Source organism: Numida meleagris, chromosome 5, assembly GCF_002078875.1.
Source record: "Numida meleagris isolate 19003 breed g44 Domestic line chromosome 5, NumMel1.0, whole genome shotgun sequence".
Classification (NCBI taxonomy): Eukaryota; Metazoa; Chordata; class Aves; order Galliformes; family Numididae; genus Numida; species Numida meleagris.
This window is the reverse complement of record NC_034413.1, coordinates 32,636,605-32,652,775: the sequence shown is the minus strand read 5'-3', so window position 1 is coordinate 32,652,775 and position 16,171 is coordinate 32,636,605. Positions and strand designations below refer to the sequence as shown.

Sequence of the window (16,171 nt, the reverse complement as noted above, 5' to 3'; positions counted from 1 at the left end):
TACGTTGTAAGTAGTCCAAAATAAATCCCCAGGAATGCAAAGGTAGTGGTACCTTAGCTGAAGTTACAGGCAGGCTGGGATGGTTGCCCAAGCTGTTAAGAGTCCTCAGAAAGGAAGAATTTAACCAAACGGTTAGCTGCAAAGTTTGTGACAAGTTAACATATGCATAGAGATTATAACCCCGCTGGTGTTTATGTTGTCTGAACTCTGTCTGGTTATCAACTGCCTTACAGGTAAGGCTTAGGAAAGATGTGGCCTTGTCGGGCTTATGGGTGGGTCTCGTTTCTGTTTAACTCCCCACTGCTAGCTAGTTGTTGTGCATGTTGCTCAGGCAGAATGACTTTGAGTAGTGCCTTGGCTACAGACAGGGTTGCTGAAGATCTATGTATCCAACCAGCAGGAAGGGTCCTTTCTTTGCCCTGCCTACACAGAGGTGCATTTCCAGTGTGAGGATGAGTAACTCCAGTTTTTGTTGTTGCAGATCCCAAAACATTGGAATTTAGAGAAGTCTTTGGTAGAAGAGAGAAATAAAACAGCCTGTCAGCTGTTGGAGATTAAAAACAAATTCATCAGTTGTGCTGAAATGGAGACCCTGTTCTTTCTGAATCCTTCAGTGCTGGTGGTGGAATGCACATCTGTCACTTCTGTATAAATGTTTTTTGGGGAAATGGGTGGAAATTAAAGCTAGAGCAAGTATGGTGTGCTCGTCCCAGTCAGTCCTCTCAGTAACTTTCTGAGCTGGTGTTTCCTTTTTGCTTGTTACAGGGCCTACGCAGAAGACTCTGTGAAGCACGACTCAAGGGCAGAGCCAAGTGAGAAGGTGAAGCACAGGGAGGAGGGGGAGAGCAGCGGCGATGAGGGCAGGAGGGCCGTGGTGTCGGGCAGCGAGGAAGCCCAGCCAGAAGGGAAGAAGAAGAAGTGTTCTGGCTTCAGGGATCGTAAGGTGCAAAACTCAGTTATTTTATACCTGCAGCCGTTGCATGGTAGTGGAAAAACAGAGTGAATTTGATGAACACTTTATTCATATTTTCATATGCACTGATTGACATACTCAGTCAGGCTTTTGGACTGTACTTGTCTTTGTTTTTTAAAATGGCCGTTCTATTTTGGGAACCTACTTTCTTGGCATGATACCTTGAGTTTCTTGAAATTTAAACCTGCCTTTTTGGGAAGTGCAGCATTCAGAGCCTCTGAATCATGGCACCCCTTTAACCCCCTCCTGTTAGATGGCTGAAGGATGGCTCTCTGCTTCATAGCTGCTGGGGTGGTGAATGCGGAACAGGGAACCAGTGAATGGCTTTAAACCTGCAAGTATCCCGTTTGTCTGTCTGCAGTGCCTATTTAATTTTCGTATGAGATGTGTTTTCAAGAGGAGGAAAGCTTGAGTGATGAGTTGTATCGTCACCTTGTGACCTGCCTTCGCTGGTGGGTAATCCCGAGAGCTTTGGGCTGTTCAGAAGTGTCTGCCTGGTTTGGTGCTATCTGTAAGCACACTGTTATTACAGGATGTACAATCTGGCCTGATGGAATGTCCTGTAACTGAGAGTTGGCAGGCTGCACTATTTTATTTTTTAAACCTGTCTGGATGTCATTTTTATTGGGCTATGTTTGATGATTTAATATCTCTGCAGTGCCAAAGAGGACAATGGGAGTATATGCTCTTCATAATTCCCTTTCTGTATAATTTGCTTCTGGTGATTACTTTAAGTCCATATCCTGGAGGCTGCATCGCATTATCTGTTAAATTGTGTATTAAAAATGTAGATAGTCATAGAGTGGCTCAACAGCTTTTCATAAAAAAAAAAAACCAAAAAAAAAAAAAAAANAAAAAAAAAAAAAAAACAACCAAAAGCAAAAGAAAGCATACAACAACCAAAAAAACCACAATAACTTTTGTTTGAGGCTGCTGAATCTTATTCTCTTCTTGATTAGATTACACACATTTCAGTTGCCATGTGGTGTTTGGGGCTGTGAACTTTCCCTGTTGTGACATTCTGGTCTGAATTTATGTTGCAAGTTACTACACTGAGATTTTCAGAATTGTCCAGGGAATATGAGTTCCCAGCTCCTGTTATTTTTCTTGTCAGGCTACCTGACTCTGAATTGACAGCCTCAGCAGAGGTTTCACTTGTGCCAGTACTACTCAAGAAAAGTAGATTACTTCTTCAGTGTGGGCAGGTGGTGGCAGGTTGCAAAGAGCAAAGATGCAATCCACCTTCACACATGCTTTTATTTTTCAAAAAGAACACTTTTTAATATAGTGAGCGTAGCGATTGATCTCTCTTACGTGTCTTGTTGCTTTGGCTGTGGAAACCAGGGAACGCTCTCTTGCAAGCTAGGACTTCAGCCAGTCATTAGAAGACATGCCCACACTGACCAGCTCCTTCCCTCCCATAGTAGGCAGGAGGAATGTGGTTGTGCTTCTAAGTAAGACACGAGCCAGGTTTGGAGGGTGCCGAAGGGGTATGGTGGGAATGGAACGCAGCCTGTGTGCCTTCAGGCTCAGTGCTTGGCTTGGGAGCAGCAGCTTCAATGGGAAGGTACAGATTAGAACAGATCTCACAATCATTTTCAAATGCAGGCCCTTTTCTCTCCAGCCTGAAGGCCAAATGTGCCTTTTCTGAACCAAGCGCTGGTCTTGCTTTTGCTTCATTAAATGCAGGATGAAAACGGTGGCCTTCCAGGCGCTGTGCTCTGTGGCTGAGCGGGCCTACTGTGGATGGGTGCTTGGTGCTGGAGCAGTGAGTCAGTCCGCCTGGGTGCTCTGATGGCAGAGGAAGGTGTGCCCGGCTCCTGACTCACTCAGGGCTGTTCCCAGGGTGTGCTGCTCCCCTGGCAGTTGTGTGTAGCACCTGGGGAACTCCTGGTTCTTCTGTGTGTTCAGAAAAACAAAGTGAAAATGCAATAAAAATCTTCTCTGGCTCTTCCTGTAATTAACTGAGAATAGTGTGGGAGTTTTCCTTGAGAAAAATGCTTTCGGTTAAGCTTAATTTCAACACTTGTTTCTTATCCCCGTGTTGCTTTTAATGAAGCTGATCAGTGGTGAAATAATAAATGAGAAGTGACATTGCTGTTTTGGGCGGCGATTCAGCGAGGAGGAAACTACAGTACAAATCACTGGGTGTAGGACTGGTGTGGGGACAGGTGCAGGACATGTGCTGTTGTGATGTGTGCACTGCATAGGGCAGAAAAGGAAAAAGGAAAAGGTTAAGGGTTTTCATCGTTGAGAGGCTAACAAGCAGGAGTATATCATGCAAGTGGGTTGATTTATTGATTTGCTAAAGATCTTGCATGCAGCTTTAGGACTGCTTTATGGAGATTTGTGTACAGCAGTTGCTGGGTCCAGCAGGTTTGCTGCCTCAGGAGCAGTAATTCTGCTGAGACTTCATCTTGGTGTGCATTACAGCAGGAAACTCCGTGAAAACAAACAGTAATTAATCCACCGTGTTAGTATGCCTGGGGTGTGCAGTGAAGCTGGGCTGCCAGAGATCCCCTTCTCTTGTAGTCAGGGAGGCCTCGGTGATGCTCTGGAAGTGAACAGAGATGTTAATTTAGAGCTTTATTTTCATGTCTGTGTGGGATTTTTTTTTTCCTTTTAACCCAAGGCTTAGCGCAAACGTGATACTCTCAACAGCAGCTTCAGTTTTGTAATGCAGTAGGGATTACTTGCTCTTCTTTCTTCTCTGTGCTTTTCAAAGAAATGCCTAAGAGGGACTTTTCCTTTCTGGTTGCATACTATCTGGGGGCCCCTTCCTGCAGGAGACTGCAGTTCTTTGGGGACAGGCCTACCATTTTTGGCTAGTCTCTACTGCATCCAGGGCCAGTACAGTGGGTTGCCCAGAGAGGTGGTGGGTGCCCTGTCCCTGGAGATGCCCCAGGTCAGACTGGACCGTGCTCTGAGCTCCTGGTGGAGCTGTGGGTATCCCTGTTCATTGCAGGGGGGTTGGACTAGATGACCTAGGTCCCTTCCAATTCAAATGATTCTGTGGAGTGGGGGAAGGAAGTTGTATGGATGTGTGCTTTGCCAGGGAAGTTTCTTGGAGTATTCTGTAGGCAAGAGAGCTGTGGGAGGAGGCTTGTCTAGGATGGTTTTATCAAGATTGTTTAGAATTAGCGTAAAAACATCACAAGCAGGGTGTGTGTGTGCATAAATGCTCTTTTTCTCTGCTTTGGAAAGGAAAAACACACCTATATGTTGTAGTCAGGGCATCCTTGTAATGCCTGCTTCCCGCTTAGCACTGAGTCTTGAACAAGGGAGGTGTTCCCCTTTGCCAGGTCACAGCCGCTCCTTTCCAGAGCTGCCTTCGTGTTCAGCCCAGCCCTGTGGTCAGAGGCTGTACAGCGTATTGGTTAGTTTTTGCCAGTTAGTGAGATCATGTAACCACGGTGAGGTGATGGTGAGTTCAGTGTGGGCAGCAGGGAAGACGTATTGCTGCATTTGCTCATTTCTCTGGGAAGTGTGAGGAAGAAGTGATTTCAGTTGTGATGAGAACAGCCTGTTGGATGCTAACAAATGTGTTAGATGTTACTCTTTTTGGTCCAGATTAAGTTATTCAGGATCATTCTTTCTACGTTTTCAGGAAACTCCGCTGTTAGAAAACCCTTAAATTTCCTTCTTTGCAGTCTGATGCTGCTCTGGCCTAATGCAAAATGACATGGTCAGCTCTCCACCTGCTGCATTCTTGCATCCTATTTTTGCAGGGATGTTCAGCTGCTCATTTGGAGGAGTGGCATCCTCTCTGCTCCCAAGGTATGTGTTCAGAACGGCTTTCCCATGAGTGCCTGGGAGTCAGCTAGGGAAGCTTTGCCTTTTGCGGTACATGTGGGTGGAATGGAAGGGCTTATGCAATAAATAAAGGGACACTCTCCTTCTGTTGCCAGACATGATCATCACGATCATCAGGGCTTGGGGATGCAGCGTGGAACCTGAACAGTGTGTTAGAAAGTTGCTGTGTCTGAAGTCAATGCAGAATGTAAGCTGCTTCACTGCAGTAAAGCAGAGGCCTTGAGGATTTCCCCAAGGTGGGGATAGGAGAATTGGCATTGATTCTGTTGATCCGATAAGGAGACAACTGGCAGGCTTTGTACCTTCAGCTGGGGAGGAACAGCTGCTGGGCCCATGCTTCAAAACCAAGAGCACCTGGCAGCCGCAGGCTGGCCAAGTAGCGTCTTAGCAAGATCTCCGAACAGGTACAGAGGAGAGGTGAATTGTAGATACCGAATCAAATGGGATAAAATGCAACGTGGTTTTACTCGCAGAATCATCAAGACTAATGTTTCTGTTGCAACAGCTGAGTTGTTGAGCAAAAGTGGTACAACCTGTGAGCCTGGGTTGAATGAAAGCATTTGACGGTGCCTCACAAGATATTATTCCTCAGGCTTGGAAAATCAGGGATAAGATCAAGTCTGAGGCAGATAGACAAGAAAGCAGGCAGTACTGAAGGGTGTTGTGGATGGAGGAAGCTGCTCTTGGTTCTGTAGCTTTTCTAGTTGTCTAACTCTAAGGTAGGAGTGCCTTGCTGTGTTTTTGTCTGATCAAGTTGGGTGTGGTGTTCCCCGTTCTGAGGTCAGGCGGTGGGACAGGAAGAAGTCAGATAAGGGCCTGTAAGCGCAAGTCAAAGATCGCTGTGGCGTAACAAGGTTCTGCCTGTCAGGTGGGGGTTTGGAGCAAAAAGCGTTTGGGAAGAGCTGGGAAAGTGCGTGTTGCCACGTAGTGTCTATCAGTGGGGCTGCAGTGTCTTGTTACTTAGCAATAAAACAGTTGGTCTCCATCCAGTATCAGTACCTTTGAGAACTTTGTGTTACGTTTGTAGGGTGCAAAGGGTAGTAACAAAAGGGAGAGGTGAGAAAAAAGCTCTGTGAACTGACAGGTGACTGCAGGAAAAGAAACTGATTGTAGGGATATTTCTGTGTTCCTGGTGGACTTGATTACAGAAAAGCCATGGTGGTACTCCAAAGAGTGGGAGGAGGGCTTGATATAATGTCAGCCTCATCAGTACCACCACCGGTGCCAGGTGGGACTTGCTGCCGGTGCAGCGGACCTTTGGCACAGGGTGCTGGAGGGCTGAGCTGCAGCACGTGCTGGGGAAAGGCTCTGGGCTCCCTGGGCAGGGGAGTATAAGCCCTATGATGGATTATAAAGGGTGTTATCTTTCTGTTAAACATCAAGGTGGAGGTGTTCAGGTTAAAGGACAAGGCTGAAACGGGACCAAAGAAGTAAATGATCTACAGATGCCTTGGCAGTACCCTTGATCTTGGCTGGTGTCTTCCAGCAGATTGTTGGTTTTGTTCTGTGGCTCCTGGCCAGAAGTGCTGAAGGTTTCAAGTATGTGATGGGCTATTAAACATGGTTGATAATAATGCAGAAATGAAAAGCTAAACTAATAAGGAAAGCCTTCTGCACTAACACTTAACGAAGTGTAGGCCTTTCTGCCTTTTTTCTCTTAGGGAGTGATTTTGTTTATAAAAGTTTTCTGTTCTCTTTGATTAATTATAGCTGTACACTTGGGGGAAAATAGTTTTAGATACAAAATAATCACTGCTGGCAACCAAAAAAAAACAAATGAGTCTAGCGGGCTGACTAAAGAATGTTTCTGCTGATTTTTGCCAAGGTGATAGAAAAGAGAGGAAAAAAAGGGGTGGATGATTAAGCAAACAGCTGTGGCTCCAAGTGATTTTTTCCAGTCCTCAACGTGGAAGTGAAGTTCTCTCCCATCTCTGTGATTGCTCTTTTTCCATCAGTTCGTATACCAGTCAGGAGCCACACCCTCCAGCAGTGTGAATTTGGTTAGAAATGCTGAGCTGCGTTAACAAACTTGCTGTTGGTGCTTTGTTATGTTTAAGATGGATACTGAAGTGTCTTCAGGGTTATTTTCATCTTACTCTTCACAATGGCAGAGGAGAAACAAAGCTTACTACTAGTTAATTATTGTAGTGTTCTTAATCCTGTGACATCAGGAGCTGATAACATGCAATTTTCCTGGTGGCTCACAAGCTGGGCATAGGAGGGATTTTTTTGGAACCTTTCAGCATTATTTTGTTTCAGATACATTCCTGCTGCACCCAACCTTGTTGCAGTATGGCAAAACCTTCCCAGTCTAATGCAAGTGAAACTGTGTGCATCTAATGCTGGTTAAATTTATTTCCCAGGTGATGGAATATGAGAACCGGATCAGAGCCTACTCCACGCCAGACAAAATCTTCCGATACTTTGCCACTTTGAAAGTGATAAATGAACATGGTGAATCTGAGGTTTTCATGACACCGCAGGATTTCGTGAGATCAATAACACCTAATGAAAAACAACCAGAAAGTAAGTGATGTATGTGTGTAATAATTGGGGAAACTTGTACAGCAACAGGGATTGAACTGCAGTCTCTACTTACCTGATTTTTAAATTTCCCATCAAGCTGGAGACAACAGACATCATCTGTCTTGTTGTATTGCCATGCACAGCACAAAACCAGGGGACTGCTCTCTGATTAGTGCCTGGGGTACTGCCTCAGTAAAAAAAGTTGCTTTCAACCCACGCTTTACGCTAACGTGATGGAGTGCAAGTGGCTAACAGAGGAGTGATGAGCAGAGGAATAAGGCAGAGGGCTACCAAGTCAGCTGTGTGCCAGCCGTGCTCATCGCTTCAGCAGAGCCTGCTGCGTGTCCATGTAAGCTTGTAAGCAAGATTTCCTTGCAGTGTTCCCAGATAATGGTGATAATTCAGATTTGTAAGTGTTGATCCCAGTACACTTCTGGGGAGTTTTAAATCCGGGGTTTCTGGGGACAGAAAGCAACTCCTGAAGCTAGCTGTTCCAACTCTATTCTGCAAAAACAAGATTAGCCTGATCACTTTCTCAGTGCTTGAAGTACTATTGTAGTATAACAGATCTCCTTAATATGAGCACTTGAATAGATAGCTTTTTTACATTTTAATAGTGAAAGAATTTTTTCAGTTGGAACACTTTCAGATCAGTTCCTAAATCTGTAAAAGGAGGTGCTTTGGCAAGGAAAGCCTTGTACATAAAGGGGTATAGGCCTTCATGTGCCTGGCTGAGCTGTGATGCTGCTGGCTAGGGTGGGGCTCCTCTCTGCCTGCTCCAGATTCCCTGCTGTTTGCTCTGAAGCACATCAGTTGTGGCACCTGTAGGGGTTTGGGAGGCAGCACGCTGCAGAGCATTGTTTCTCCTAGTATGAAAAGCTGTCCTGAGCATTTGGTAATAGGCTGGGTTTTGTGGGGTGGCAAGAAGGTTTTCTCTCTTCTGTTTTGGAGGAGGCTTGTATTTTGGCTGAGCTGTAGCAAACAAGGCTGCTTATTCTCCCACAGTGCATCTCAAAGAAGGAAACTCCTTTTCTGACTGCAGGCATTAATGTAGAACCTCAACCTGCAAATGTTAGCTTTTTCAGAGTGGGGTTTATATACAAACTATGAAACTGTTTTCGTAACTGATGTGACAGCTGCTAAATAAATACTGTGTATGCTTGTGCTTAGAAAACAACAATATGAAGCGTGTGTGGGAGGGAAGTCAAAAATAATCCTGTCATTAGCATTAGAACATACTGTCGAATTGATATTAATGTCTTCAACAACTTCTGGAAATTTTGAATTAGTGCTTTGAAAAGCATTAGCACCTGGTTGAATGTGAGTCTTCCCATCTAAGGTATTTTTTCTCAGCCTGCTTAAAAGTAGAAACCATCGTATGCTTAATTTTAAGACATCTTGTTCTCCTCTACTTCTTCCATGCAACGCAAGTCGTTGGTGCATTTTAAAGTGTATGTGGAAAATGCGAAGGAGTGCTCAGCAACATCTGCTTTGCAGACAAACCAAGGTGAATAATTTGTCAATCTTACAAGTGGCTAACCTTATACTGTAACTATCATTCTGGCTAGGTATGCTGCTTAAATGGCCCTTTGAAGCTCATCACAGCCTTTAAGAGCCTGCAAGTGCTTCCAGTCAGTGCCACAAAGCAGTCTGTAAGGGGGAAAAAATTACATTCATGATTCATACAGGTACTCTTGGAAAGTGGAATGAGAAAGAAATTGGGCCTTGGCTGCCCACCAGCGGGCAAAGCCAGGGGGTAGGTAGCTTTTAATCTTCTTGGCTTGAAAATCTGTCTTGAGGACCATTACTGTTGTGGATTTGCTTACAGACAAAGCTACTGCTAGGTTGTTTGTTCTTTATGAGCGCCAATCATGGTAAATGGTTTTTAAATACATAATGAACTCTAGAAAAATAAAACGTTTAGTGCTACAGTAAAGTCAAACCAACTATAACCTTGTTCTCAGATCTTTTAAGAGCTGGTAGTAAAAGATGAGAGATCTGATTTTAAAACCAGAAATTTCATTAAGACACACTGCTACCTGCTGGCTGATTTATTTTTGTACTGAACATCCGTTTCATACTTTTGACTCACAGGATAATCTAGATTGTAGGTGTGTAAGGAAGTGCTGGGGCTGCTTTCTCCCTTAGTCACAACTTAGGTGTGCCCTCCGCTAGGGCGGGAGCATCCTGCCTTCATCTCAGAGTGCTCCTTGGAAATCTCCATCACACGATTGCATGGCCAGCTGTAATCATATGGGCTGTAATCATGGGTTAATGCTTGAGCTGAACTATGGGCTTCTCTGCAGTCCTACTGACCCCAAGATATTCTGCAAATGGTGTTGTTGGGTGTGTGCTACAAAGCCATTGCTTCCTAGTCCCATGCAATAACGTGTTCCTGCACCTGCACACCTTGCCTGTGTGCACAAGGGTGGTGGTGCTCATTGCAGGGGGTGCCTAGGCTGGCTTGTGAAAATCCTCCTGCTGCCTTCATTTGCTTCATGTTCTTCATGGCACTTCTGTGTGTATACTCATTTTTGTTAGTTTGGGGAAAATGAATGCCAGTTTGCTAGCTCATGCACATTACTTTCTCTTAATAGTTCAGTGAAACTTGGTGCCACAGCTTTGTCTTCCCATTGGCTTCCCAAGCAAGCCAGCAAGCAGTGCCTAAGCTTTAACACACTCTTGCTGAACTTGGAAACATCTGTCAAAATAAGCCAAAGAAGAATGGCATCCAACTTCAAAGCTGCTTTAAAAAATGAAGTGGTTTTTGTGCTGCCTATAAAGTCCAAGTGTCAGCAGAAACGTGGGTGGTGATATCTGCTCACTGCAGTCCTGTCTTTTTTTTCCTCCTACCTTTTCTTGTACTCGAGAGGCTGTATGGGAAGGGGTAGTTGTATCCTACCTGCTGCATGCTTCAGCCAGACCCAGCCCTAAACCTACTGACAACACTACTTCTCATGTTGTCTTAGGTGGGAAGGGCAAAGCTCCACTTTGGGCTTTACAGTTCCTTGAAGACAGCGTGGGCTTTTGCTGAAGAAGGTATACAACACTATGATACTTCGGAGGAATCATAGCTAGTGCCTGGTACTTGAAGGTCACTGCTGGCACTCTTCAGCCTTACATAGCTGTAGGCCTGTGTGAAAGTCTTGGAGTGCTTGGACCTGCTTGCAGGCAATCTGCCCTCCCTGCTCACTCCCCTCTATGTCTGTCTGAGTTCCCCAAAGTTCTCCAAGCTTGTGTTTCCTTTCTGCATGGCTAGGGCTCCTGGGGTCATCTTGTGTTTTGGTGCCCTGAGCTAAAAGGGAGATCCGATGTATTAAGCCAGTGCTATCCTTTTGGTCTTTTTAATAAGGATTAAAAGAAGAAAAGCCTTTGTGTCTTATGACAGCACACTAGAGAGAGTGAGAGGTTACACCCAAACCGATTTTGTTCTTCCGTGCCTATTAACATCCCTAGTTAACCCAAACTGCTGCATGATAGGTGTCTTTTCAAGATCCACCACACTCTGCAGCAGCTCAAAAACCCGAAGTCTTGGATGTACCCCTGTAATGTTTTTCTCTTTTTGTCTGCAAGAAACCAGCAACGTGCTGCCAAAAGCAGCAGCTGTGCCCCTGCAATATTTGCATGCAGGATGGTGTTGGAGGAGAGGAGCTGTGAAGAACAGAGTGATCTGATGTCTTCTATCCTGAACTCTTCCAAGTTGTTGCCTGAGGCCATATTGTTCAAGGGCAGAACTGCAGCCCTGGTGTACAGGTTTCTGTTGAGTGGGATTTGTGAAAAAATATGAAGGCTTATGTAACAAATCTGTAAAAAGAGGGAAAAAAATCAGCTTAATGCAACAGACCTTAAGGCATAGTATCACTTTTTGGAGCATGTAGAGTCACAATATGAAATGCTTGGTGCTGGACTTAAGAATTTTACCACTATTTGTTTGGTACATAGCAAAACTCCTCATGTTCTGTAGTGCTTTGGTGTGAACACTTGAAGGAGGATAGAGCTCTTGTGGCCTCACTGGAAGAAATTTTCTGAAACTCTGTATGGAGCAACGGGAAAGGTGTTGTTCAGACTGTATAGATTAATTCCAGGTTTTAAAATGATTTGTCATACCTGGGCTACACGAGCAGCTGAACACAAGATAGGTTCTGAATTGCTACTATACTGAGTGTGGTTATTTGTTATTTTGAGTTGGATTTGTAACGTACAGATTTCATGTTCTACAGAGTAAGCAGTCATGAGCTGTGTGACAAGTGTTTGCTCAGTCTTGTGACAAGGGGAAGAGATCCCCTAGGCTTGTACAAAACCCTAAAGGTATGCAACAAGGATATCTAAGACCCAAGAGTAAACTAGAGATGCCAGATTTAGTTTAAGACCGTTCCCCCTTGTGCTGTGTTATGAGTGCACATATCAGAGATGCTCACTTGCTGGCCGGAAAAGGGGGAGATGGATGTAAACAGAACAGTTCCTTGAATAAAACAGTTTTTAACTTCAGCATATCACATGTCAGAGGATGGCATCCTCTGACAAATCTCAGGCAGCTCATTATTTGCTTGCAGGTCACATTTTAAATTCAGGGAAAAATTTGAAAACCAAAGCTGGGTTACAGCTTCGGGTGTGAAAACTCAATCCAGTATTTTCTCCTTCCCTAATGTAGCAAGTTGCATGCTTCAGTCTTCTTAATTGGCCCTTTTGCTCGTCTACTTGCAAGAAAGAGTTTGTGTCGTAATGATCAGTGGGAAAGGAAAAGCAGTTGAGTAACTGTTACCCAAACAGTGTGGAAAATCTGACAAGGATTTAAGGACCAGAGGGAGCCGAAAAGGTTGTTCCATCACAGTGGAAAGCTGTTGGCCTCGCAGAGGAAATCATTCTTCTGGATGCTCGTTTGTTAAATACCTTTCAAAACTGTGGTCTACAATCTGCTGCCCATGGCTTTCTTTCCAGGGTAGCATGACGAGCTTGGTAACCGTTCAGATATTTATCAAGCATGGTAATTAGTTAGCTTTGTGTGAACCTGTGGAGTATACATATTTCTATTGATTAATGAACATAACAAGTATTTGACTTTAGATTTTTTATTAGAGTGGAACATGAGTAGCAGCAGGTTGTTCTGTGGGTTTTTTCTCTTTTTTCTTTGTATCAATATTTTCTTTTCCATAAAACATCCCTCCTACCTGCAAATGAAAGAAGCAAGCACAGAGTTCTCCTATTGAATGGCCTTTTCCCCAGTGTGGCAGACAGTGAGTATAAGTCATTCTGATTTACTTTGAAACATTTTTCTTTTTAGTTCTGTGAAACCTGCCATCATGCAAGTAAGAGTGCAGCAGTACATTTTTGAGATTGGTGGCCGAGCGATGTCAATCTAATTTGAAGCAATAGGGTGATGCTACTTCATTAGCTTCCCCCATGGCAGCACCCCTCCTTTTGGTTCCTGCTTATATTTGAGGTGCTATCAGAGTCTGTAGGAGTAACATGCAGTGGTACTTGAGGACCACAAATAGACTGGCATGGCAGGCAGGTTTGGAAATCATTGCAGATCATTCATGCTGCTGGCGGTGAATGGCTGGTGCAGAGCCTGTGGCTGGGTAGGCAAAAGGATCCTTGGTAACCCAGGTATGTAGCAAAGGGCAAGCTGCTGCACAATGCTTCACATAAGTAAAAGATGTGGTTAGGGGTGGATCGTAGCTCTGGGTTTCCCTCAGGAACTTGAAAGAACTGCAGTGAGATCAAGCCAATGCAAGCTGTGGGCTGTTCTTTGGCATGGGATGACTTTGCAGGAGGAATCCCAGAAAGCCTGCGAAATGAGTTCATGCTGGGCTTGTGTTCAAGCAGCACTGTGTTTTTCAGAATATGTGAAGGAGATGGCTTTTTCATTTTTCTTCTGTGGAGTTCAAGCCAGTTACTTTGGCTGAATGACTTGCTGAAGGCTCTTTGCACAAAGAAATTGTTGTGCATTGGGTGCTCCTGGTGTTTTCTGTGGCTAATGCTTGGGGTGCTTTAGAGCAGAAATGAGCACTGGAGCTGAGCTGCCTTGGAGTATCCGTGGTGCCGCTTGTGCTGCCTTTCAGCAAATGGGAGGTTTAATGAAGCAGCGTGGCTTGCTGGAACCCTCCTGAAGCAATTTCTGGTTTTCCTGGTCATTTCCAGGGGGAAATCCTTTAATCTGTTTCTGGGAGAACAGCACTCCAGCCCCTGCTTTGTACAGAATGATGGCAGTGGATCACAGAAATGTAACAACTAACGCCTTTGCCTTTCCTTGTTCCCACTGGTCTTCCTCCATGCAGCCTTTCCATTTTACTGGCTCTCACTTCAACTTTACAGCATATGTGTATGCTGAATTCCATTTGTGTTAATGTTTTCATAGGAAGGGGCTTCTGGTTTTTTGTATGTAATGTAAAGAAAGAATACAGGCATCAGGCAGAAGTCCACCTTTTGGTTTCCTTCTGTTGGCCTGAAAGATTAAGGACTTGTGTAAAAAATAAGCAGCTAAGCCCATCAAAAAAAACTCACAAAACTATTGGAGGAGGGAAAATGTATGAAATAAAGCTGTATGCCTTGAGAATACGCGTGCCTTTTGGGCTTATCTTTCATGGTGTTTGAATTAGCTTAGTCAGGACCTCTTGCAAAGGGGAATGTTACAGATGAACTTAATAGATGGCAAAGGTAATGCAGCAAAGAAGGGATGTTATGCATGGCTGGGAGGCAGGGTGAGCATGAAGTGCTGCTGTGAGCCAGTGTGCTTGTGCTTGCCATGTGTAATGCTTTCTTCCAGTCCATGCTGGCATAGCAACATGGATAAGGGCAGCAAAAGTGACACATTGGTGCACTGTATTTTTGTTTAAATCTCTCCTCATTGAGAGATGCATAAAACAAAGTTATTGGCCTCTCTTCAGAAGTGAATCATCCTGACACGATACAGGTAACAGTGATGACCGTTCTGTAGCAGCTGTGATGTTGGAAGCAGTTTCTTCAATGAATACAGACATGCTCAGAGCTCTGCAGCTTGAGGACAGACCTGGCAGCTTGGATGTTGGGATGGAGTTGGAGAAAGCTGTAGGTGTGTCTCTTGCAGGGTTAATCTTAGGCTAACTGGGTGTTCTGGTTTCCCATGTCCTGCAGTAGCAAGCGAGGAAATGCATGGAAGCAAATGTCTGTGCTGGCTGAACTGGTCCTGAAGCCAATCCGCTGCAGTTAGAACTTCATCATTGTGGTTCATTGCTGACTCCCTCACCCCCACAGCTGTCTATTGCGGTCACTTCTGAGGTGCTCTGTACTTGCCTGCAGTCACAGCCTCTTTGCCTCTCCTTTTCCCCACCTTGTGTTACATCTATGGAGAGCACTGTGTTTATATTATTTGCCTCTTCTTTTAGCATACATACTGGGGTTGTCTTTTTAGAGGTGGTATTTTGCTCTTTTTAATAACTTCCTGTATGTAAGTACAAACTCCTCTAAATATTTGTGTGTATGTATCAAAGCAACTGTTCATCTTTCTTTTGATGTTTGAACACCCCTGTGTTTTGGGTCTCCTTTGAAACCCGTTTGCTTTCCTAGCAGTGCCGAGTGAGAGCAGTTTGCCATTAAGGCATACTTCCAATTGCTATTTTTACCCTGTGTCCTCTTTTAGCTTTCTGTGAGTACATGTCAGGGATGTGTCTCTGGCACGCCTTCCAGGCCTGGGAAGATGGGGTGTGCAGGAAAAATGACATGAGTACAACTCATGGCATATAGCAGCCCCGCTCTGCATCTGGGTGGGCAGGAGGGTAGTGCTCCAGCTACTTTGCTCTCTGGCAAAATAAGCACATGCATTAAACAAAACCTGCTTCTCGGTGCGGCTGTACTCATCCTACTGCCTTCGCACATATAACTTTGAGGAGAAATGAAGTTCATCAGAAGGAGAGAAGGTTGCATTCTGAAAGTGCTCAAATTTGCAATTTTCCCTCTGTCAGGCATGCAAAATGGTGAGAAGGTGCCCTGAGTATTCACAGACCCAGAAAGCCCTCTGGCAGCCGCCTCTGCCTTTTACATTGATGACAGAGCAGTTGTAGCTGTTTTGGTTCATAAAGGTTGAGGAGGTCACCCTGGAGTGATGAATAACTCCATTTTCAGCACTGTAACCGTTATGAACTTCTTCAGGGGATGGGAGGTGTCTTATGACCTTCCTTCACAGGCAGGCTGCGCGCTGCTCCTCCGAATGAGCTGCAAGAGGTTTTATTTTGTTTTTCCATCTTTCTCTAATTTAAATTGAAATGAGCATGTGATAATTATCATAAACAGTGGCAGAAAATGCATGGGATGTAGCTATTTGGAGGGGTTTTATTCTTCAGAGAAATGAAAATTGGCCCTTGTGCTCCTGAACTACTGAAAGCATTTGGTTCAAGTTCTGCTTAATCTCCTCAGGATGTCTCTCTCTGATTTGTATTACAAAGCTCAAATTAATCTCCCTGACTTTTTTTTGTAATTTTGCTCTTATGTACAGGATGCACAGCAGTTAAGATGGAGGGCTCTGCTCCCCTGTTCTGCAAATGCTGTTTTTCCCAGTTAGGGATAGACAAGTACTTTGTGATGGCATGAGCTAGAATTTCCTAGTATACATAACCTCCCTTTCTGCCTTTCTCCAAATCGCCCTTCTAGCTAAAGCACTCAAATGCAATTACAACTCTTTGCCTTTAAAATCTGATGACTTCTGAACAGTTCTATACTACAACAAAAATGAGGTTTGTATTTGTATGAGGATTTCTCATTTATGGGAACAATTCTTTGTTTTGCTATCTGTGAACCGTTCAAAAGCTGTTACTAAGAACAAGCCTTATGAATGTGTATTTACGTGGAGCGTTGCGGGCAGAATCTCTGCCTGTTGGCACACCA

At 44.4% G+C, this 16,171-nt stretch overlaps 1 protein-coding gene across 6 annotated transcripts in view; it reads left to right on the top strand.

Annotated features, from left to right (window-relative positions):
* Positions 1-16,171, top strand: part of MICU1 (mitochondrial calcium uptake 1) — a 96,496-nt gene that overhangs the window by 29,009 nt on the left and 51,316 nt on the right. For 5 of the 6 annotated variants that reach the window (XM_021400616.1, XM_021400614.1, XM_021400611.1 and 2 more), the window contains 2 exons: positions 766-943; positions 7,150-7,312. In XM_021400616.1, coding sequence (XP_021256291.1) covers positions 766-943; positions 7,150-7,312 — 341 coding nt within the window. The remainder of the gene's footprint in view (positions 1-765; positions 944-7,149; positions 7,313-16,171) is intronic. The other variant, XM_021400617.1, reaches the window with a different exon arrangement.